Genomic DNA, 24628 nt, shown 5'->3' with positions numbered 1-24628 from the left:
AAGATTTCAAAGTATTCATTTTTGCAATTCTTGGTTTAATCAATAAAATAAAATGACTTCAGGCATTAATTGTTTTCACATAACCCGTATAAGCAAATCTAAAAAATATTTATGCAGTGATAAACCACAATTATAGACTCATCATACTTTGCGCAATGCACACTTAAGATAGCATTTTTCGGAAAAATTTTGGGGTGACGTGATCAATGTTTTAGGGGGGGATGAGGAAATATAAAAAATTTACCATGCTTATGATAACTTTAAAACATCTCCAACATTTCGGTTTTGGTATAGGGGTCATGATAGGTCGAGAAAATGCAAAAGAAGAGAGTCGGCCGACGACGATTGCTCACGCTCGGGAAGTAATAGTCTTACGTCCTTACTTTAATGCCACTTACATAAGTAATTACCTATATTTTCCTGGAAATTTCTGGGTAGTCATGTAACAAACACTGGGGAATCCCAAATGGATCAGTACCATGCAATGAGATAAGTGCATTTACAAGTGTTGCTATTTATGAGACATTTCCTTACATCCATTAAACAGGAAAATGATCATCACCTAATCAAAGTATTATTTTACGGAATTTCCAACTTCAATTGAAAAATTAAACAGTGTGATCATCTCGCCCTTACAACTTCTCCAATTAACTACAAAATGAATTTAAATCGTCATCATGATTCAAAATGTTTGCTTATTTAGCTAATCAACCGCTAATAAAATCCTCAAGCAAACACGTTACGTAATCAAATCGCGGTTTGAAATAAACCCGCCCATAAACCCCCTAACTACTATAAAACCGTAGTAAACTGACTTTACAGATACACATTAGGTGATAATGAATGAGTTCGCAGGCTAGAAAATCCGCGTTCGTTATTTTAAGAACGGAATTTATTTTTGACACAACTGAGATCGACTCTGTGCTAAACGGTTGCATTGGCGGTGCGTTTATTTGATTCGGAGACGAGTTCTTGACTGACTTAATCTCTGTTATATCCAGAAGGTGAACAAGACGACCCCAAACTATAAATACTGATACAGAGACTCATTTTTGAGATTATTTCATGTTTTGTCGAAGACACACTACGCGCTTCGTTCTTAGTTTGACCAATGGCAGCTGAAAAGGTGGACCCAGCGGTGAGTTTTCATACCTGACTTAAGCTAAGTAAGATTGTCTTGTATTTTTAACCTTTTAAGTGTGACGTTCCGAGTTATTTTTGTTTGGAGGAGGTAGTCCAAATAATTGCATCACGGCTGAGAAAACATCGTTATCGTGGTTTTAACATTTCAAGAAATTTACGCGAAATTCGTACGTAGTGGTTGACTTTGTGGCGGCATTCATTTACGCATTTCTGAGCGATATTTGCAGTAACAATCTCTAGTCTGTATAAATAAGTGTTGAAACGTCATTATGTAACGACGATGACAGACAGTTGCTACATTTTCAGGTAAAAATAAATATTTATGTACGCGACATTGTTGCCTGATTAACGTTTTTTAGAATGCGGCTTATCTAAAATTGGTCCTCAAATTATTATTAAAATAGGCAGATACCCTTGTGGGCAAACAAATCACTTCATTTAGATTCTCACAATAAAAACCGAACAAGCCCTACTATCTACGAAAATGTTTACCAGCACTCGTGTTTTTGGTGCTGATACGAACGCACTTCCTGGTATTGATCTTTAGTCTTTCTAAACCACAGCACGAAAAATGGGTTACGTAAAACTCGTATAATTTAAAGCAATTTTTTTATTGTCATTTTTGTATAAGATTCCGTTTTATGCGTTTAGCAATAAAGTTGGTGGTTTCATCCCACGTAAGCTTTATTTTGCACATGACATAATTGTGTTGATTTTGATTAGATTAGATGTAATCTCAATTATTATTGAATAAAACAATATAGGGATGAGTGGTGTGTTTGCTCGAGATTATCCATTGATGGATCAAGACTTCAATTTTACAGGATTTGCGTGGCTATCTTAGGCTCTTAATCCCCAATAATACTTGGAAAAATGTTTTCGTCGAGTGTCAACAAGCTAAAAATAAAACGTTACAAAAAAATAGTAACCACTTGTTTATTATTGTTTAATATTTATTTTATGCTCTTGTGTCTTTACCTAAACATGTTTATTAATAATCGAACGCTGAAAAATGAAAGATAGACAAAATAAATTTTGAAATTGCTTAGACAACACACTTTTTATAGGTGTATCAAGAATTGCATAGACAAGCTAAAATTTTAGTAATTCAGTGAGCTAATTTTAAATTACGATAAGATAAACTGAAGATCAATCGTAAAGTATTTTGCACGAGAGGTCAACAAGAGACAAATTTCGCAGTTAAACTGCTAAATATGACAGAATTAGCACCACAATAAATTCGTCGTAACACTCATAACAAACAATTACATAACGTTGACCACAGCAAAACATCTTATTTACCAGTTTAAAAAAAAGGAAAAATTTTATTTGGTTATATGTAGTTATTTACAGTTAACTGTTAATTAAATGGCTATTAATGTTAATTAATTTTAGTAAATTTGACATAATTATAATTAACTGCGATTACCTAATGATTTGTCAAGGTACCGTACTGATTAATTAATTAATTATATAATTTACGACCGCCATTCCCTACAAGTTGTACACGATTTTTTTCTAAATGCATTTGTCAATAATTTTTCTACTTTTCAATCGTAAATTAAAGAAATATTGTAATCGAGTCGACGTTTCCGTCTGTCTGTCTGTCTGTCTGTCTAGGCATCCAGGTTTTTAGGGAAAAAATTATGTAACATTATTTTATGATTTAACTTTGAAAATAGAATGCTTTGAAATCTGCAAACTTTTTAAGGTTATCGGAAGCATGGTCAACCGGGAATCAAAATTTATCCGTTCATGCCCCTCCAGAAATTGATGACGTCATTCTACAATTGTAGAAATAAATGTTTTTTAAATGTTTCGATTTCTCAATTTTCCGATATTTCAGTTGTACGATTTTTCAATTTTTTTATTCTTCAATTTACGATTTTCTAATTTTTCCATTTTTCCAGTTTTCAGATTCAATTGCTCCATGAATCGAATTTTGCATTTCTCGATTTCTCGACTGTTCGATGTTTTGATTTTCCGAGTTTTCAATTCTTCAATTTTTAGATTTTTCAGGTTTTTGATTTTTTTCAATTTTTTGATTGTTTATATTTTCGATTTCCCGACTTTTCAATTTTTCGATGTTCGGTTTTGGAATTCTTCCATTTTTCGATTTCTCGGTTTTTCAGTTTTTTTATTCTTGATTTAATCGATTGTTTAAATTTTAGAATTTTCATTTTCTCGATTTTTCGGTTTTTCGATTTTTCGATTTTTCAAAATTTCGATGTCTCAATTTATTTTATTTTTCGATTTCTCGATTTTCCGAAATTTCAGTTACACAATTCTTCAATTTTTTATTCTTCAATTTTCGACTTTTTAATTTTCCTATTTTTGTATTTTTCCAGTTTTCAATTTCAATTTGTCGATGAATCGATTTTTCGATTTCACGATTTTTCAATTTTGCGATTTTTAAAATTTTCGATTTTCCGACTTTTTAATTTTTCGATGTTCAGTTTTGGAATTCTTCAATTTCCGATATCTCGGTTTTTCAATTTTTGATTCTTCAACTACGATTTTTCAACTTTGGAATTTTCATTTTCCCGATTTTTCGATTCTTCAATTTTTCGATTTGTCAATTTTTAAAATTTTTCAATTTCTTGATTTTCCGTTATTATATCAGTTTTACATTTTCCAATTTTCAAGTTTTGGGTTCCTAAGTTTTCGATTTTTTTATTTTTCTTATTTTCGAGTTTTGGATTTTCAACTTTCGATTTCTCAGTTTTTCGATATTTCGGTTTTGAAATTTTTTGATTTTTTGATTCTTCAGTTTTCCGATTTTTCAATTTCTCTATTTTTCAAATTTGTTTTCTCAATTTTTTTTATTTTTCGATTTCTCGATTTTTCGATATTTCAGTTCTACGATTTTTCAATTATTTTACACAATTTTCGATTTTTCCATTTTTCCAATTTTCGATTTCAATTTCTCAATAAATTTTGAATTTTTCGATTTTCCGATTTTTCAATTCTTCGATTTTTAGAATTTCAGATTTTTGATTTTTAAATTTTTTAATTTTTTATATTTTCGATTTTCCGACTTTCCAATTTTTCGTGTTCACTTTTGGAACTCTTCAATTTTTCGATTTTTTGATTTCTCGGTTTTTCAATTTTTTGGTTCTTCAATTTAACGACATTTTTAAAATTTTAGGATTTTCGTTATATTGATTTTTCGGTTCTTCGATTTTTCGATTTTTGAATTTTTCGATTTCTCAAATTTTTTATTATTCGATTTCTTGATTTCTGTTATATCAGTTTTACATTTTCCAATTTTCAATTTTTGTCGTTTCTAAATTTTCAATTTCTGATTTTTCTCATTTTCGAGTTCTCGATTTTTCAACTTTCAATTTCTCAATTTTTCGACATTTCGATTTTTTGGAATTTTTTGGTTTTTTCATTATTCAGTTTTTCGAGTTTTCAATTTTTCTATTACTTCATTTTTTCGATATTTTAGTTTCGGGATTTTTCAAATCTTCAATTTCTCTATTTTTCAAATTTTTGTTTTTTCATTTTTTTTTATTTTTCGATTTCTCGATTTTCCGATATTTGAGTTCTACGATTTTATTTATTATTTCACACAAATTTCGATTTTTCGATTTCACGCTTTTTCAATTTTTCGATTTTCCAATTTTTCGATTCTTCAATTTTTAGAATTTTCAGGTTTTTGGTTTTTCGATTTTTTTATATTTTCGATTTCCCAACTTTTCAATTTTTCGATGTTCATTTTTGAAATTCTTCAATTTTTCGATTTCTCGGTTTTTCAGTTTTTTGATTCTTCAGTTTAACGATATTTTAAATTTTCGAATTTTCGTTATCTCCATTTTTCAGTTCTTCCATTTTTCGACTTTTCAATTTTTGAATTTTTTAATTTTTCAAATTTTCGATTTCCCAATTTTTGTTACTTTTCGATTTCTCGAGTTTCCGAAAATCAGTTGTAAATTTTTAAAGTTTTTAATTCCTCAATTTTCAAACATTTTTAATTTTTCCACTTTTCCAATCTTCAATTTTTGGCGTTTCTAGGTTTTCGGTAAGCCGATTTTTCGTTTTTTTTTGACATTTTAATTTTTTCGATTTTTCAATTTTTCAATTTTTCGATTTTGCGATTTTTTAAATTTTCGATTTTCCGACTTTTCAATTTTTCGATGTTCAGTTTTGGAATTCTTCAATTTCCGATATCTAGGTTTTTCAATTTTTGATTCTTCAATTACGATTTTTCAACTTTGGAATTTTCATTTTCCCGATTTTTCGATTCTTCAATTTTTCGATTTGTCAATTTTTAAATTTTTTTAATTTCCTGATTTTCCGTTATTATATCAGTTGTACATTTTCCAATTTTCAAGTTTTGGTGTTCCTAAGTTTTCGATTTTTTTATTTTTCTTATTTTCGAGTTTTGGATTTTCAACTTTCGATTTCTCAGTTTTTCGATATTTCGGTTTTGAAATTTTTTGATTTTTTGATTCTTCAGTTTTCCGATTTTTCAATTTCTTTATTTTTCAAATTTGTTTTCTCAATTTTTTTTATTTTTCGATTTCTCGATTTTTCGATATTTCAGTTCTACGATTTTTCAATTATTTTACACAATTTTCGATTTTTCCATTTTTCCAATTTTCGATTTCAATTTCTCGATAAGTCGATTTCAGGCTTTTTGAATTTTTCGATTTTCCGATTTTTCAATTCTTAGATTTTTAGAATTTCAGGTTTTTGCTTTTTAATTTTTTTTTTTTTTATACATATTTTCGATTTTCCGACTTTCCAATTTTTCGTGTTCACTTTTGGAACTCTTCAATTTTTCGATTTTTTGATTTCTCGGTTTTTCAATTTTTTGATTCTTCAATTTAACGACATTTTTAAAATTTCAGGATTTTCGTTATATTGATTTTTCGGTTCTTCGATTTTTCGATTTTTCAATTTTTCGATTTCTCAAATTTTTTATTATTCGATTTCTTGATTTCTGTTATATTAGTTTTACATTTTCCAATTTTTAATTTTTGGCGTTTCTAAATTTTTAATTTCTGATTTTTCTCATTTTCGAGTTCTCGATTTTTCAACTTTCAATTTCTCAATTTTTCGACATTTCGATTTTTTGTAATTTTTTGGTTTTTTCATTACTCAGTTTTTCGAGTTTTCAATTTTTCTATTACTCCATTTTTTCGATATTTTAGTTTTGGGATTTTTCAAATCTTCAATTTCCCTATTTTTCAAATTTTTGTTTTTTCATTTTTTTTTATTTTTCGATTCCTCGATTTTCCGATATTTGGGTTCTACGATTTTATTTATTATTTCACACAAATTTCGATTTTTTAATTTTTGCATTTTTCCAATTTTCAATTTAAATTTCTCGATGAATCGATTTTTCGATTTCACGCTTTTTCAATTTTTCGATTTCACGCTTTTTCAATTTTTCGATTTTCCAATTTTTCGATTCTTCAATTTTTAGAATTTTCAGGTTTTTGGTTTTTCGATTTTTTTATATTTTCGATTTCCCAACTTTTCAATTTTTCGATGTTCATTTTTGAAATTCTTCAATTTTTCGATTTCTCGGTTTTTCAGTTTTTTGATTCTTCAGTTTAACGATATTTTAAATTTTCGAATTTTCGTTATCTCCATTTTTCAGTTCTTCCATTTTTCGACTTTTCAATTTTTGAATTTTTGAATTTTTCAAATTTTCGATTTCCCAATTTTTGTTACTTTTCGATTTCTCGAGTTTCCGAGAATCAGTTGTAAATTTTTAAAGTTTTTAATTCCTCAATTTTCAAACATTTTTAATTTTTCCACTTTTCCAATCTTCAATTTTTGGCGTTTCTAAGTTTTCGGTAAGTCAATTTTTCTTTTTTTTTTTGACATTTTAATTTTTTCGATTTTTCAATTTTTCGATTTTGCGATTTTTTAAATTTTCGATTTTCCGACTTTTCAATTTTTCAATGTTCAGTTTTGGAATTCTTCAATTTCCGATATCTCGGTTTTTCAATTTTTGATTCTTCAATTACGATTTTTCAACTTTGGAATTTTCATTTTCCCGATTTTTCGATTCTTCAATTTTTCGATTTGTCAATTTTTAAAATTTTTCAATTTCCTGATTTTCCGTTATTATATCAGTTGTACATTTTCCAATTTTCAAGTTTTGGTGTTCCTAAGTTTTCGAATTTTTAATTTTTTTATTTTCGAGTTTTGGATTTTCAACTTTCGATTTCTCAGTTTTTTGATATTTCGGTTTTGAAATTTTTTGGTTTTTTGATTCTTCAGTTTTTCAATTTTTCAAGTTCTCTATTTTTCAAATTTTTGTTTTCCCAATTTTTTTTATTTTTCTTTTTCTCGATTTTTCGATATTTCAGTTCTACGATTTTTCAATTATTTTCCACAATTTTCGATTTTTCCATTTTTCCAATTTTCGATTTCAATTTCTCAATGAATCAATTTCACGCTTTTTGAAATTTTCGATTTTCCGATTTTTCAATTCTTCCATTTTTAGAATTTCAGGTTTTTGATTTTTCAATTTTTTTATTTTTTATATTTTCGATTTTCCGACTTTCCAATTTTTCGTGTTCATTTTTGGAACTCTTCAATGTTTCGATTTTTTCGACTTTTCGATTTCTCGGTTTTTTAGGTTTTTTGGTTCTTCGATTTCACGACTTTTAAAATTTTAGAATATTCGTTATCTTGATTTTTCGGTTCTTCGATTTTTCAATTTTTCGATTTCTCAATTTTTTTATTTTTCGATTTCTTGATTTCCGTTATATCAATTTTACATTTTCCAATTTTTTGCGTTTCTAAGTTTTCAATTTTTGATTTTTCTCATTTTCGAGTTCTCGATTTTTCAACTTTCAATTTCTCAATTTTTCGACATTTCGGTTTTGGAACTTTTTGGTTTTTTGATTACTCAGTTTTTCGAGTTTTGAATTTATTTCTCTATTTACAATTTTTCTATTACTCCATGTTTTCGATATTTTACTTTTGGGATTTTTCAAATCTTCAATTTTTCTATTTTTCAATTTTTTTCAGTTTTTTTTTTAATTTTCGATTTCTCGATTTTCGGATATTTGAGTTCTACGATTTTATTTATTATTTCACACAAATTTCGATTTTTCTTCGATTTCACGCTTTTTGAATTTTCCGATTTTCCTTTTTTTCAACTTTTAGAATTTTCAGGTTTTTGGTTTTTCGATTTTTTTGCATTTTCGATTTTCCAACTTTTCAATTTTTCGATGTTCATTTCTGAAATTCTTCAATTTCTCGAATTTTCGTCATCTCCATTTTTCAGTTCTTCCATTTTTCGACTTTTCAATTTTTGAATTTTTCAAATTTTCGATTTCTCATTTTTTTTTACTTTTCGATTTCTCGATTTTCCGAGAATCAGTTTCAAATTTTCAAAAATTTTTAATTTTTCTACTTTTCCAATCTTCAATTTTTGGCGTTTCTAAGTTTTCGGTTAGTCGATTTTTCGATTTATCGTTTTTTGACATTTTTTCGATTTTTAAATTTTTACATTTTTCAAGTTCTTGAGTTTTCAATTTTCGCTTTTTTGATTTTTCAATTGTTTGGTTTTTCCAATTTTCAATGATTCGAATTTTCAATTTTTTGATTTCTCAATCTGTTGATGTTTCAGTTTTGGGAATTTTCAATTAACATTTCGATTCTTGAATTTTTCAATTTTTCAACTTAGATTTCTCGGTTTTTTGTTTTTCGATTTTTTGACGTTTCGATTTCTATATTTTTCATTTTTTTGATTCTTCAATTTTTCGAAATTTTAAAATTTAGATTTTTCGATTTTGAGTTGTTCGATTTTTCAATTTTTCACATTCTTAAATTTTCAACTTTCGATTTTAAATTTTTTGATAGGTCAATTTCTCGATTTTTCAATTTTTCGATTTCCCGATTCATCGAGATTTCCATGTTTCGATTTTTCGATGTTTGGATTTTTCAATTTTTCGATTTTTTTAAATTTTCGATTTTCCAACTTTTCAATTTTTCGATGTTAATCTTTTAAATTCTTCAATTTTTCGATTTCTGGGTTTTTCAGTTTTTTGATTCTTCAGTTTAACGATTTTTAAAATTTTCGAATTTTCGATTTCTCATTTTTTTTACTTTTCGATTTCTCGATTTTCAGAGAATCAGTTTTGTTTTAAATTTTTCAGTTTTTCAATTCTTCAATTTTCAAAAATTTTTAATTTTTCCACTTTTCAAATTTTCAATTTTTGGCGTTTCTAAGTTTTTGGTTAGTCGATTTTTCATTTTTTTGACATTTTGATTTTTTCGATTTTTCAATTTTTCGATTTCTCAATCTGTTGATGTTTCAGTTTTGGGATTTTTCAATACATATTTCTATTCTTGGATTTTTCGATTTTTCGATTTTTATTTCTCAGTTTTTTATTTTTCAATTGTTTCAAGTTTCAATTTCTCGATTTTTCAGTTTTTTGATTCTTCAATTTTCCGAAATTTTAAATTTCAGATTTTTCAATTTCTCGATTTTTGGGTTGTTCGATTTTTCAATTTTTCGAATTTTTAATTTTTCAACTTTCGATTTTAAATTTTTGGGTAGTTCAATTTCTCGATTTTTCAATTTTTTTGATTTCCCGATTTATTGAGATTTCTCAGTTTTTGGATTTTTCAATTTTTCGACTTTTTTAAATTTTAAATCTTTTAAAATATTTCGATTTCTCGGTTTTTCAATGTTTCAGATTTTCGATTTTTGGATTTTCCAATTTTTCGATGGTTGGGATTTTTCAATTTATTAATTTCCCAATTTTTTAATTTTTCAGTTTCGATTTTTTAAATTTTCGATTTTCCAACTTTTCAATTTTTTGATGTTAATCTTTTAAATTCTTCAATTTTTCGATTTCTGGGTTTTTCAGTTTTTTGATTCTTCAGTTTAACGATTTTTAAAATTTTCGAATTTTCGATTTCTCATTTTTTTACTTTTCGATTTCTCGATTTTCAGAGAATCAGTTTTGTTTTAAATTTTCAGTTTTTCAATTCTTCAATTTTCAAAAATTTTTAATTTTTCCACTTTCCCAATTATCAATTTTTGGCGTTTCTAAGTTTTTGGTTAGTCGATTTTTCATTTTTTTGACATTTAGATTTTTTCGATTTTTCAATTTTTCGATTTCTCAATCTGTGATGTTTCAGTTTTGGGATTTTTCAATACATATTTCTATTCTTTGATTTTTTGATTTTTCGACTTTTATTTCTCAGTTTTTTATTTTTCAATTGTTTGAAGTTTCGATTTCTCGATTTTTCAGTTTTTTGATTCTTCAATTTTCCGAAATTTTAAATTTCAGATTTTTCAATTTCTCGATTTTTGGGTTGTTCGATTTTTCAATTTTTCGAATTTTTAATTTTTCAACTTTCGATTTTAAATTTTTGGGTAGTTCAATTTCTCGATTTTTCAATTTTTTTGATTTCCTGATTTATTGAGATTTCTCGGTTTTTGGATTTTTCAATTTTTCGACTTTTTTAAATTTTAAATCTTTTAAAATATTTAGATTTCTCGGTTTTTCAATGTTTCGGATTTTCGATTTTTGGATTTTCCAATTTTTCGATGGTTCGACATTTCAATTTTGGGATTTTTCAATTTATTAATTTCGCAATTTTTTAATTTTTCAGTTTCGATTTTTTAAATTTTCGATTTTCCAACTTTTCAATTTTTCGATGTCAATCTTTTAAATTCTTCAATTTTTCGATTTCTCGGTTTTTCAGTTTTTTGATTCTTCAGTTTAACGATTTTAAAAATTTTCGAATTTTCGATTTCTCATTTTTTTTACTTTTCGATTTCTCGATTTTCAGAGAATCAGTTTCGTTCTAAATTTTTCAATTTTTCAATTCTTCAATTTTCAAAAATTTTTAATTTTTCCACTTTTCCAATTTTCAATTTTTGGCGTTTCTAAGTTTTTGGTTAGTCGATTTTTCATTTTTTTGACATTTAGATTTTTTCGATTTCTCAATCTGTTGATGTTTCAGTTTTAGGATTTTTCAATACATATTTCTATTCTTGGATTTTTCGATTTTTCGACTTTTATTTCTCAGTTTTTTGATTCTTCAATTTTCCGAAATTTTAAATTTCAGATTTTTCAATTTCTCGATTTTTGGGTTGTTCGATTTTTCAATTTTTCGAATTTTTAATTTTTCAACTTTCGATTTTAAATTTTTGGGTAGTTCAATTTCTCGATTTTTCAATTTTTTTGATTTCCTGATTTATTGAGATTTCTCGGTTTTTGGATTTTTCAATTTTTCGACTTTTTTAAATTTTAAATCTTTTAAAATATTTAGATTTCTCGGTTTTTCAATGTTTCGGATTTTCGATTTTTGGATTTTCCAATTTTTCGATGGTTCGACATTTCAATTTTGGGATTTTTCAATTTATTAATTTCGCAATTTTTTAATTTTTCAGTTTCGATTTTTTAAATTTTCGATTTTCCAACTTTTCAATTTTTCGATGTCAATCTTTTAAATTCTTCAATTTTTCGATTTCTCGGTTTTTCAGTTTTTTGATTCTTCAGTTTAACGATTTTAAAAATTTTCGAATTTTCGATTTCTCATTTTTTTTACTTTTCGATTTCTCGATTTTCAGAGAATCAGTTTCGTTCTAAATTTTTCAATTTTTCAATTCTTCAATTTTCAAAAATTTTTAATTTTTCCACTTTTCCAATTTTCAATTTTTGGCGTTTCTAAGTTTTTGGTTAGTCGATTTTTCATTTTTTTGACATTTAGATTTTTTCGATTTCTCAATCTGTTGATGTTTCAGTTTTAGGATTTTTCAATACATATTTCTATTCTTGGATTTTTCGATTTTTCGACTTTTATTTCTCAGTTTTTTGATTCTTCAATTTTCCGAAATTTTAAATTTCAGATTTTTCAATTTCTCGATTTTTGGGTTGTTCGATTTTTCAATTTTTCGAATTTTTAATTTTTCAACTTTCGATTTTAAATTTTTGGGTAGTTCAATTTCTCGATTTTTCAATTTTTTTGATTTCCTGATTTATTGAGATTTCTCGGTTTTTGGATTTTTCAATTTTTCGACTTTTTTAAATTTTAAATCTTTTAAAATATTTAGATTTCTCGGTTTTTCAATGTTTCGGATTTTCGATTTTTGGATTTTCCAATTTTTCGATGGTTCGACATTTCAATTTTGGGATTTTTCAATTTATTAATTTCGCAATTTTTTAATTTTTCAGTTTCGATTTTTTAAATTTTCGATTTTCCAACTTTTCAATTTTTCGATGTCAATCTTTTAAATTCTTCAATTTTTCGATTTCTCGGTTTTTCAGTTTTTTGATTCTTCAGTTTAACGATTTTAAAAATTTTCGAATTTTCGATTTCTCATTTTTTTTACTTTTCGATTTCTCGATTTTCAGAGAATCAGTTTAGTTCTAAATTTTTCAATTTTTCAATTCTTCAATTTTCAAAAATTTTTAATTTTTCCACTTTTCCAATTTTCAATTTTTGGCGTTTCTAAGTTTTTGGTTAGTCGATTTTTCATTTTTTTGACATTTAGATTTTTTCGATTTCTCAATCTGTTGATGTTTCAGTTTTAGGATTTTTCAATACATATTTCTATTCTTGGATTTTTCGATTTTTCGACTTTTATTTCTCAGTTTTTTGATTCTTCAATTTTCCGAAATTTTAAATTTCAGATTTTTCAATTTCTCGATTTTTGGGTTGTTCGATTTTTCAATTTTTCGAATTTTTAATTTTTCAACTTTCGATTTTAAATTTTTGGGTAGTTCAATTTCTCGATTTTTCAATTTTTTTGATTTCCTGATTTATTGAGATTTCTCGGTTTTTGGATTTTTCAATTTTTCGACTTTTTTAAATTTTAAATCTTTTAAAATATTTAGATTTCTCGGTTTTTCAATGTTTCGGATTTTCGATTTTTGGATTTTCCAATTTTTCGATGGTTCGACATTTCAATTTTGGGATTTTTCAATTTATTAATTTCGCAATTTTTTAATTTTTCAGTTTCGATTTTTTAAATTTTCGATTTTCCAACTTTTCAATTTTTCGATGTCAATCTTTTAAATTCTTCAATTTTTCGATTTCTCGGTTTTTCAGTTTTTTGATTCTTCAGTTTAACGATTTTAAAAATTTTCGAATTTTCGATTTCTCATTTTTTTTACTTTTCGATTTCTCGATTTTCAGAGAATCAGTTTCGTTCTAAATTTTTCAATTTTTCAATTCTTCAATTTTCAAAAATTTTTAATTTTTCCACTTTTCCAATTTTCAATTTTTGGCGTTTCTAAGTTTTTGGTTAGTCGATTTTTCATTTTTTTGACATTTAGATTTTTTCGATTTCTCAATCTGTTGATGTTTCAGTTTTAGGATTTTTCAATACATATTTCTATTCTTGGATTTTTCGATTTTTCGACTTTTATTTCTCAGTTTTTTGATTCTTCAATTTTCCGAAATTTTAAATTTCAGATTTTTCAATTTCTCGATTTTTGGGTTGTTCGATTTTTCAATTTTTCGAATTTTTAATTTTTCAACTTTCGATTTTAAATTTTTGGGTAGTTCAATTTCTCGATTTTTCAATTTTTTTGATTTCCTGATTTATTGAGATTTCTCGGTTTTTGGATTTTTCAATTTTTCGACTTTTTTAAATTTTAAATCTTTTAAAATATTTAGATTTCTCGGTTTTTCAATGTTTCGGATTTTCGATTTTTGGATTTTCCAATTTTTCGATGGTTCGACATTTCAATTTTGGGATTTTTCAATTTATTAATTTCGCAATTTTTTAATTTTTCAGTTTCGATTTTTTAAATTTTCGATTTTCCAACTTTTCAATTTTTCGATGTCAATCTTTTAAATTCTTCAATTTTTCGATTTCTCGGTTTTTCAGTTTTTTGATTCTTCAGTTTAACGATTTTAAAAATTTTCGAATTTTCGATTTCTCATTTTTTTTACTTTTCGATTTCTCGATTTTCAGAGAATCAGTTTAGTTCTAAATTTTTCAATTTTTCAATTCTTCAATTTTCAAAAATTTTTAATTTTTCCACTTTTCCAATTTTCAATTTTTGGCGTTTCTAAGTTTTTGGTTAGTCGATTTTTCATTTTTTTGACATTTAGATTTTTTCGATTTCTCAATCTGTTGATGTTTCAGTTTTAGGATTTTTCAATACATATTTCTATTCTTGGATTTTTCGATTTTTCGACTTTTATTTCTCAGTTTTTTGATTCTTCAATTTTCCGAAATTTTAAATTTCAGATTTTTCAATTTCTCGATTTTTGGGTTGTTCGATTTTTCAATTTTTCGAATTTTTAATTTTTCAACTTTCGATTTTAAATTTTTGGGTAGTTCAATTTCTCGATTTTTCAATTTTTTTGATTTCCTGATTTATTGAGATTTCTCGGTTTTTGGATTTTTCAATTTTTCGACTTTTTTAAATTTTAAATCTTTTAAAATATTTAGATTTCTCGGTTTTTCAATGTTTCGGATTTTCGATTTTTGGATTTTCCAATTTTTCGATGGTTCGACATTTCAATTTTGGGATTTTTCAATTTATTAATTTCGCAATTTTTTAATTTTTCAGTTTCGATTTTTTAAATTTTCGATTTTCCAACTTTTCAATTTTTCGATGTCAATCTTTTAAATTCTTCAATTTTTCGATTTCTCGGTTTTTCAGTTTTTTGATTCTTCAGTTTAACGATTTTAAAAATTTTCGAATTTTCGATTTCTCATTTTTTTTACTTTTCGATTTCTCGATTTTCAGAGAATCAGTTTCGTTCTAAATTTTTCAATTTTTCAATTCTTCAATTTTCAAAAATTTTTAATTTTTCCACTTTTCCAATTTTCAATTTTTGGCGTTTCTAAGTTTTTGGTTAGTCGATTTTTCATTTTTTTGACATTTAGATTTTTTCGATTTCTCAATCTGTTGATGTTTCAGTTTTAGGATTTTTCAATACATATTTCTATTCTTGGATTTTTCGATTTTTCGACTTTTATTTCTCAGTTTTTTGATTCTTCAATTTTCCGAAATTTTAAATTTCAGATTTTTCAATTTCTCGATTTTTGGGTTGTTCGATTTTTCAATTTTTCGAATTTTTAATTTTTCAACTTTCGATTTTAAATTTTTGGGTAGTTCAATTTCTCGATTTTTCAATTTTTTTGATTTCCTGATTTATTGAGATTTCTCGGTTTTTGGATTTTTCAATTTTTCGACTTTTTTAAATTTTAAATCTTTTAAAATATTTAGATTTCTCGGTTTTTCAATGTTTCGGATTTTCGATTTTTGGATTTTCCAATTTTTCGATGGTTCGACATTTCAATTTTGGGATTTTTCAATTTATTAATTTCGCAATTTTTTAATTTTTCAGTTTCGATTTTTTAAATTTTCGATTTTCCAACTTTTCAATTTTTCGATGTCAATCTTTTAAATTCTTCAATTTTTCGATTTCTCGGTTTTTCAGTTTTTTGATTCTTCAGTTTAACGATTTTAAAAATTTTCGAATTTTCGATTTCTCATTTTTTTTACTTTTCGATTTCTCGATTTTCAGAGAATCAGTTTCGTTCTAAATTTTTCAATTTTTCAATTCTTCAATTTTCAAAAATTTTTAATTTTTCCACTTTTCCAATTTTCAATTTTTGGCGTTTCTAAGTTTTTGGTTAGTCGATTTTTCATTTTTTTGACATTTAGATTTTTTCGATTTCTCAATCTGTTGATGTTTCAGTTTTAGGATTTTTCAATACATATTTCTATTCTTGGATTTTTCGATTTTTCGACTTTTATTTCTCAGTTTTTTGATTCTTCAATTTTCCGAAATTTTAAATTTCAGATTTTTCAATTTCTCGATTTTTGGGTTGTTCGATTTTTCAATTTTTCGAATTTTTAATTTTTCAACTTTCGATTTTAAATTTTTGGGTAGTTCAATTTCTCGACTTTTCAATTTTTTTGATTTCCTGATTTATTGAGATTTCTCGGTTTTTGGATTTTTCAATTTTTCGACTTTTTTAAATTTTAAATCTTTTAAAATATTTAGATTTCTCGGTTTTTCAATGTTTCGGATTTTCGATTTTTGGATTTTCCAATTTTTCGATGGTTCGACATTTCAATTTTGGGATTTTTCAATTTATTAATTTCGCAATTTTTTAATTTTTCAGTTTCGATTTTTTAAATTTTCGATTTTCCAACTTTTCAATTTTTCGATGTCAATCTTTTAAATTCTTCAATTTTTCGATTTCTCGGTTTTTCAGTTTTTTGATTCTTCAGTTTAACGATTTTAAAAATTTTCGAATTTTCGATTTCTCATTTTTTTTACTTTTCGATTTCTCGATTTTCAGAGAATCAGTTTCGTTCTAAATTTTTCAATTTTTCAATTCTTCAATTTTCAAAAATTTTTAATTTTTCCACTTTTCCAATTTTCAATTTTTGGCGTTTCTAAGTTTTTGGTTAGTCGATTTTTCATTTTTTTGACATTTAGATTTTTTCGATTTCTCAATCTGTTGATGTTTCAGTTTTAGGATTTTTCAATACATATTTCTATTCTTGGATTTTTCGATTTTTCGACTTTTATTTCTCAGTTTTTTGATTCTTCAATTTTCCGAAATTTTAAATTTCAGATTTTTCAATTTCTCGATTTTTGGGTTGTTCGATTTTTCAATTTTTCGAATTTTTAATTTTTCAACTTTCGATTTTAAATTTTTGGGTAGTTCAATTTCTCGATTTTTCAATTTTTTTGATTTCCTGATTTATTGAGATTTCTCGGTTTTTGGATTTTTCAATTTTTCGACTTTTTTAAATTTTAAATCTTTTAAAATATTTAGATTTCTCGGTTTTTCAATGTTTCGGATTTTCGATTTTTGGATTTTCCAATTTTTCGATGGTTCGACATTTCAATTTTGGGATTTTTCAATTTATTAATTTCGCAATTTTTTAATTTTTCAGTTTCGATTTTTTAAATTTTCGATTTTCCAACTTTTCAATTTTTCGATGTCAATCTTTTAAATTCTTCAATTTTTCGATTTCTCGGTTTTTCAGTTTTTTGATTCTTCAGTTTAACGATTTTAAAAATTTTCGAATTTTCGATTTCTCATTTTTTTTACTTTTCGATTTCTCGATTTTCAGAGAATCAGTTTCGTTCTAAATTTTTCAATTTTTCAATTCTTCAATTTTCAAAAATTTTTAATTTTTCCACTTTTCCAATTTTCAATTTTTGGCGTTTCTAAGTTTTTGGTTAGTCGATTTTTCATTTTTTTGACATTTAGATTTTTTCGATTTCTCAATCTGTTGATGTTTCAGTTTTAGGATTTTTCAATACATATTTCTATTCTTGGATTTTTCGATTTTTCGACTTTTATTTCTCAGTTTTTTGATTCTTCAATTTTCCGAAATTTTAAATTTCAGATTTTTCAATTTCTCGATTTTTGGGTTGTTCGATTTTTCAATTTTTCGAATTTTTAATTTTTCAACTTTCGATTTTAAATTTTTGGGTAGTTCAATTTCTCGATTTTTCAATTTTTTTGATTTCCTGATTTATTGAGATTTCTCGGTTTTTGGATTTTTCAATTTTTCGACTTTTTTAAATTTTAAATCTTTTAAAATATTTAGATTTCTCGGTTTTTCAATGTTTCGGATTTTCGATTTTTGGATTTTCCAATTTTTCGATGGTTCGACATTTCAATTTTGGGATTTTTCAATTTATTAATTTCGCAATTTTTTAATTTTTCAGTTTCGATTTTTTAAATTTTCGATTTTCCAACTTTTCAATTTTTCGATGTCAATCTTTTAAATTCTTCAATTTTTCGATTTCTCGGTTTTTCAGTTTTTTGATTCTTCAGTTTAACGATTTTAAAAATTTTCGAATTTTCGATTTCTCATTTTTTTTACTTTTCGATTTCTCGATTTTCAGAGAATCAGTTTCGTTCTAAATTTTTCAATTTTTCAATTCTTCAATTTTCAAAAATTTTTAATTTTTCCACTTTTCCAATTTTCAATTTTTGGCGTTTCTAAGTTTTTGGTTAGTCGATTTTTCATTTTTTTGACATTTTGATTTTTTCGATTTTTCAATTTTTCGATTTCTCAATTTGTTGATGTTTCAGTTTTGGGATTTTTCAATACTGATTTCTATTCTTGGATTTTTCGATTTTTCGACTTTTATTTCTCAGTTTTTTATTTTTCAGTTGTTTGTAGTTTCGATTTCTCGATTTTTCAGTTTTTTGATTCTTCAATTTTCCGAAATGTTAAATTTCGGATTTTTCAATTTTTCGATTTTTCAATTTTTCGAATTTTTAATTTTTCAACTTTCGATTTTAAATTATTGGGTAGTTCAATTTCTCGATTTTTCAATTTTTTTGATTTCCCGATTTATTAAGATTTCGATGTTTCGATTTTTCGATTGTTTAATTTCTCGGTTTTTGGATTTTTCAATTTTTCGACTTTTTTTAATTTTAAATCTTAAAATATTTCGATTTCTCGGTTTTTCAATGTTTCGGATTTTTGATTTTTGGATTTTCCAAGTTTTCGATGTTTCGACATTTCAATTTTTGAATTTTTCAATTTATTAATTTCCCAATTTTTTAATTTTTCAGTTTCGATTTTTTAAATTTGGAATGTTTCGATTTTTCGTTTTTTCGAATTTTCGATTTCTAGACAATTCCGTTTTTCCATTTTAAACATTTTTCGTGTTCGATTTTTCAAGTTTTTCAACATCACAATTTTTCAACATTTCAATTTTGAGAATTTTTCAATTTCTCGATTTTAAAAATTTTTTGATTTCTTGATTTTTCCGATGTTTCAAATTATTTAGCCACTGCACTTTACTTAAGATTACAAAAATCACAAAAATTTTCATAATTTTTCAAAAAAACTTTCGACCAATTTTTCCAGATACGAGATGGCTGCAAAGAACTGGTTTTTGACAGTTCCCAACTGCAAGAACTGTCAAAACGCTTCCTCGCCGACGTCCACAAGGGCCTCAAAAAACAAACCCATCCCAGCTCCATCGTCAAGTGCTTCGTGACCTACGTCCAAGACCTCCCCAATGGATCAGGTAACCTTCCAAACCCTTCGCAACCGCGTAGCCAAACCTCGATTTCCAGAAAAGGGCAAATTCCTAGCCCTCGACTTAGGCGGCACCAACTTCCGCGTCCTCTTAATCGAACTAAGCAAAGACCACTTCGAAATGCGCTCAAAAATCTACGCCATCCCCCAGCACATCATGCTGGGCTCAGGCGAGCAACTCTTCGACCACATCGCCGACTGTCTAGCCCAGTTCATGAAGCAGGAGCAAGTCATGAGCGAGACGCTACCCCTAGGCTTCACCTTCAGCTTCCCTTTGACCCAAAAAGGACTCACTAAGGGCTACCTCGAGCGCTGGACCAAGGGCTTCAACTGCTCCAACTGCGTCGGGAACGACGTGGTGCAGCTGCTCAAGGACGCCATCGCCAGACGCGGGGTGAGTCGGCGTCGGGTAATTTTGTCCGTAACCAGCGATGTCAGTTGCCGCTTCTAATTCGAGCTTTGCGTAAACAGTAGATCTTTCAGGATTTGCGAATCGAATAAATCACTCTACAGGAACGTTAATGTCAGTAGCTACGTGCTGTCGAATTGGCGTTATAGTTGGTGAGTCAGTCGGAATTAGTACGTGGTTCAGCTTTGCATGAGTAAAAATAAACTAAATTTTAAAATGCTTACTGTTACGTCAAAGCATTAACCTGACGCTTAAAGTTTAAATTTAGCGGATTGAGGCAGCTCGATGACGTAGGAGAGGTGTAAGGTGGGGTCGTTGTTGGCGGTCGGACCTCAACTATATCGCCTGGGAGAAGTACGCAGTTATTAAATCTATTAACTTTTTTTTAATCATGAGGACTGACATGTTTAACTAAATCTAAGTTCTAGTTAATTTTATTTTATTATTGTGGATAAATATGTATTGTTTTTGGCAAATTTTGAAGTGAACTTGATTTGTAGGACGTTAAAATTAAAGTCTGTGCCATTCTTAACGACACAACGGGAACTCTGATGTCTTGTGCCTGGAAAAACCCCTATTGCAGAATTGGGCTTATTGTGGGTACGTTTTTACCTCCGCCACCAACCCCAACCCACGATTTTTTTTTTCGACCAATTTTTAGGAACTGGGAGCAACGCGTGTTACGTAGAAAAACAAAAAAATGCCGAATTGTTCGACGACGCAGACAAAGGCTCTGGAAACGTGTTAATAAACCTGGAATGGGGGGCCTTCGGGGACGACGGAAGTCTGGACTTTATAAGAACCGACTACGATCGTGACGTAGACACAAATTCAGTAAATCCAGGGAGACAATTGTACGCCCTAATCACCACACAACCCTAACTAATAGAAAAATTCCAGACACGAAAAAATGATTTCTGGAATGTACATGGGAGAAATCACTCGACTAGCTCTGGAGAAATTCACCAAACAAGGTCTCCTGTTCGGGGGTAAAGGATCCGAAGCCTTATTCACCCGCGGGAAATTCTACACCAAATACGTATCCGAAATCGAGGGTGACCCACCCGGAACCATCACCAGTTGTAAAGACATACTAGTAGAAGAATTGGGTAATTATTTGGTTTCAGTCAACCGGTTTATCTTAAAATCGGTTTCCAGATATTCCCCACGCCACGGACCAGGACTGCCACAACGTGAGGTACGTCTGCGAGTGTGTAAGTCGGAGGGCTGCGGATTTGGTTTCCAGTGGGATAGCCACCCTTTTGAATAAAATCAACGAGCCGAGGGTCACTGTGGCTATCGATGGGTCGGTGTATAGATACCATCCGCATTTCCATAATCTCATGATGGAGAGGATTTCCACGATGATTAATCCGGGAATTAATGTAGGTTTGAGGGTTAGATTGGGTTGAGGTTCTAATGGTTTGTTTATAGTTCGATTTAATGCTGTCTGAGGATGGGAGTGGACGTGGGGCGGCGCTGGTGGCGGCGGTGGCGTCTCGGATTGAGCAACAGCAAAAAAAATGACGTGAATTGTAGTTAGTTTGAATTAGTTGTGGATGATTCGAAAACTGTGTGGCATGACTTGATTCGTTGTAATAGTAAGGTTCCTAATGTCTAGACCATTTTGTAGATCATTTTTATGTGATTAATAAAAGATAATTTATTATTGGGGTGTTTTTTAATTCCGTAATCTAAGGTAGTATTGTAAACTTTTTTAAGGTCATCAGATCATTATTTAAATTTAACCGTTTACAACCCCCTACAAAACTGATCAAAATTTTGTCACCCTAAATCCTTAAAAACATCAAAATTCTCGATTCCCCTAAACATCAAAATCAAAATCCCCTAATCCCCAAATTTTCAATACCCCAAATTCTTCGAATCCTCTAAAAACCCAAATCCTCAAAGCGGTTAGAATTATGGAAGAAACGAAATCGGAAGTGAATTCTGCGGCTCTGAATCTAAATGTATTTAGTTAAATTTCGAAAATTTCATTTTTTTTGTCTCAAAACTTCTCAAAAAATTCAGGGATATAGATCTCGAGGTGCTGATTTCAAAAATATAGCGTTTTTGTGGTAACGGAGCAATATTTTCGAAATATTCGGTGTGAGATTCGAATCCTGAAAGAAAAACGATTAGAGTTAATTGAAGAAACGAGGCTTGAAAAAAATCGTCAAAATCTCCAATGGTCAAAACACCAATATCCTCGACTTCTCAAAACACCATAATTCTCAAATACTCAAAACACTAAAACCGTCATATCGTCTAAACACCAAAATTTTCAAATCCTGAAAACACTACAATCCTCAAAATACCACAATCCTCAAATCCTCAAATGACCAAAATCTCCAAATTCTCAAAACACCAAAATCTTCAAATCGTCAAAATACTAAAATTTTCAAATGGTCAAAATAGCAAAATCTTCAAATTCCCAAAACTTTTCGATTTTTTTATTTTTCCATTTCTCAATTTCTCGATTCTTCGATGTTTCGGTTTTCCGATTTTTGAATTGTTCAATTTTAGATCTTTCATGTTCTTGATTTTTCAATTTTTTGATTTTTTAAATTATCAATTTTTCGATGCTCGGTTTTGGAATTCTTCAATTTTTCAATTTTTCGACTTTTCGATTTCTCTTCTTTTCAGTTTTTTTATTCAATTTATCGATTTTTCAAATTTTAGAGTTTTCGTTTTCTCAATTTTTCAACTTTCGATTTCTCAATTTTTCGAATTTGGGTTTTTTGATTCTTCAGTTTTTCAATTTATTAATTTCTCTGTTTTCAGTTTTGCTATAACTCCATTTTTTCGATATTTCAGTTTTAGGATTTTTCAAATTTTTAATTCGTCTATTTTTCAAATTTTCGTTTTCTCAATTTTTGTATTTTTCGATTTCCCAATTATCCGATATTTCAGTCTACGATTTTTCAATTTTTTATTCCTCAATTTTCGATTTTTTCATTTTTCCAATTTTCAATTTCAGATTCTCCATGAATTGATTTTTCGATTTCACGGTTTTTCAACTTTTCGATTTTCTGATTTTGGATTTTTCAATTCTTCAATTTTTAATTTTCAAATGGTCAAAATACCAAAATCTTCAAATTCCCAAAACATCAGAATCCTTGAAGCCTCAAAACACCAAACTCCTCAAGTGCTCAAAATACCAAAATCCTCAAAATACTTATGGAAGAAATGAAATCGGAAGTGATATCATGATTTTGAAATTTTTTAATATCTCAATTTTTCGAATTTTCGATTTCTCGATTTTTCAAGTTTTCAATTTCTCGATTTTTGAACATGTTAATTTTGGGATTCTTTCAGTTTCTGGAGTTTTCAATTTTAGAAAATCTAGAAGAACGATTAGAGTTATTGAAGAAACGAGGCCTAAAAAATCGCCAAAAACACGAAAATCCCAAAATTCTCAAAACAGCATAATTCTCAAATGCTCAAACACCAATATCGTCAGATCGTCAAAATATCCAAATCTTCAAATTCTCAAAACATCAAAATCCTCAAAGCCTCAAACCACTAAAATCCACAAATCCTTAAATCTTCAAAACACCAAATTCCTCAAATCCTTAAATGCTCAAAATATCAAAATCCCCAAATCCTCAAATCCCCGAAATACTGCAATCCTTAAATTCTCAATCGCCACAGCCTTGAAATCGTCAAAACACCAGTCCGCAAATCCTCAAAAGACCAAAGTAATCATATCCTCAAAACACTAAAATCTCCACATCATCAAAACATCAAAGTCCTCAAATCCGTAAAACACCAAAATCCCTCAATCCTCAAATCTTCAATATATCAAAATCCTCAAATCCTCAAATTTTCAAAACACCAAAATCCTCAAATTCTCAAAACACCGTAATTCAAAAGTGTTCAAAATACCAAAACTGTCAAATTGACAAAACAGCAAAATTCTCAAATCCTCAAAACACTACAATCCTCAGATCCTCAAAACACCACAGTGTTCAAGTCCTCAAAACACCAAAGTCCCCAAATCCTCAAAAGACCAAAGGAACCATATCCTCAAAACACCAAAATCCCCAAATCCTCAAAACATCAAAATCTTCAAATCGTCAAAATACCAAAATCTGCAAATTCTCAAAACATCAAAATCCTCGAAGCCTCAAAACACCAAAATCCACAAATCCTTAAATCTTCAAAATACCAAATTCCCCAAATCCTTAAATGCTCAAAATATTAAAAATCCTAAAATCCTCAAAACACCAAAATCCTCAAATCCTCAAAACACTACAATTCTCAAATCCTCAAAACACCAAAGTCCCCAAATCCTCGAAACACTAGAATCCCCACACATCATCAAAACATCAGTCCCCAAATCCTTAAAACACCAACAGCCCTCAATCCTTAAATCTTCAATATATCAAAATCCTCAAATCCTCAAATTCGCAAAACACCAAAATCCTCAAATTCTCAATATACCATAATTCTCAAGTGCTCAAAACTTTACATCCTCAAATCCTCAAAATATCAAAAATCCTCAAATCCTCAAAACACAAAAATTTTCAAATCTTCAAAACACTACAATCCTGAAATGCTCAAACCACCACAGTGTTCAAATCCTCAAAACACTAAAATCCTCACATCATCAAAACATCAGAGTCCATAAATCCTTAAAACACCAAAATCCCTCAATCGTCAAATCTTCAATATATAAAAATCCTCAAATCCCCAAATTTTTAAAACACCAAAATCTTCAAATTGTTAAAACACCAAAATCGTCAAATCGTTGAAACATCAAAACTCTCAAATCGTCAAAATACCGAAATCTTCAAACTCTCAAAACATCAAAATTTTCGAAGCCTCAAAACACCAAAATCCTCAAATAGTCAAAATACCATAATCCTTAAATCCTCAAAACACCAAAATCTTCAAATCCTCGAATACTTAAAATATCAAAATCCTCAAAACACCAAAATCCTCAGAACACCTTAATCGTCAAATCCTCAGAACACCTAAATCCTCAAATCTCAGAACACTTTAATCCTCAAAACCTCAGAACACTATAATCCTCAAATCACCAAAATCCCGAAATTCTCAAAACATCAAAATCTTCAAAACGTCAAAA

The 24628-nt window shown here is 28.0% G+C and overlaps 1 protein-coding gene across 1 annotated transcript; it reads left to right on the top strand.

Annotated features, from left to right (window-relative positions):
• The first annotated feature begins 815 nt into the window (after positions 1-815).
• LOC135139760 (hexokinase type 2-like) lies at positions 816-21207 on the top strand. The gene is made up of 9 exons (XM_064070091.1): positions 816-943; positions 1002-1138; positions 18954-19116; positions 19166-19521; positions 20037-20136; positions 20198-20390; positions 20437-20645; positions 20695-20921; positions 20971-21207. Exons 2-9 carry the CDS (start codon positions 1112-1114, stop codon positions 21061-21063), a joined length of 1368 nt encoding a protein of 455 aa, XP_063926161.1. The 5' UTR covers positions 816-943; positions 1002-1111; the 3' UTR covers positions 21064-21207.
• Positions 21208-24628: the final 3421 nt, after the last annotated feature.

Source organism: Zophobas morio, unplaced genomic scaffold (genome assembly GCF_036711695.1).
Source record: "Zophobas morio isolate AGI-343-1 ecotype UQ-CSIRO unplaced genomic scaffold, CSIRO_AGI_Zmor_V1 ptg000033l, whole genome shotgun sequence".
Lineage (NCBI taxonomy): Eukaryota > Metazoa > Arthropoda > Insecta > Coleoptera > Tenebrionidae > Zophobas > Zophobas morio.
This window is presented reverse-complemented; position numbering and strand designations above follow the sequence as displayed.

Bases quoted from the DNA above. Each gene is read 5' to 3' on its own strand.
- LOC135139760 (XM_064070091.1), top strand. From the start codon at position 1,112: ATGGCAGCTGAAAAGGTGGACCCAGCG. The intron at 20,137-20,197 runs GTACGTTTTTAC...ACCAATTTTTAG, and splicing joins CAGAATTGGGCTTATTGTGG to GAACTGGGAGCAACGCGTGT. The intron at 20,922-20,970 runs GTAGGTTTGAGG...GTTTGTTTATAG, and splicing joins TGATTAATCCGGGAATTAAT to TTCGATTTAATGCTGTCTGA.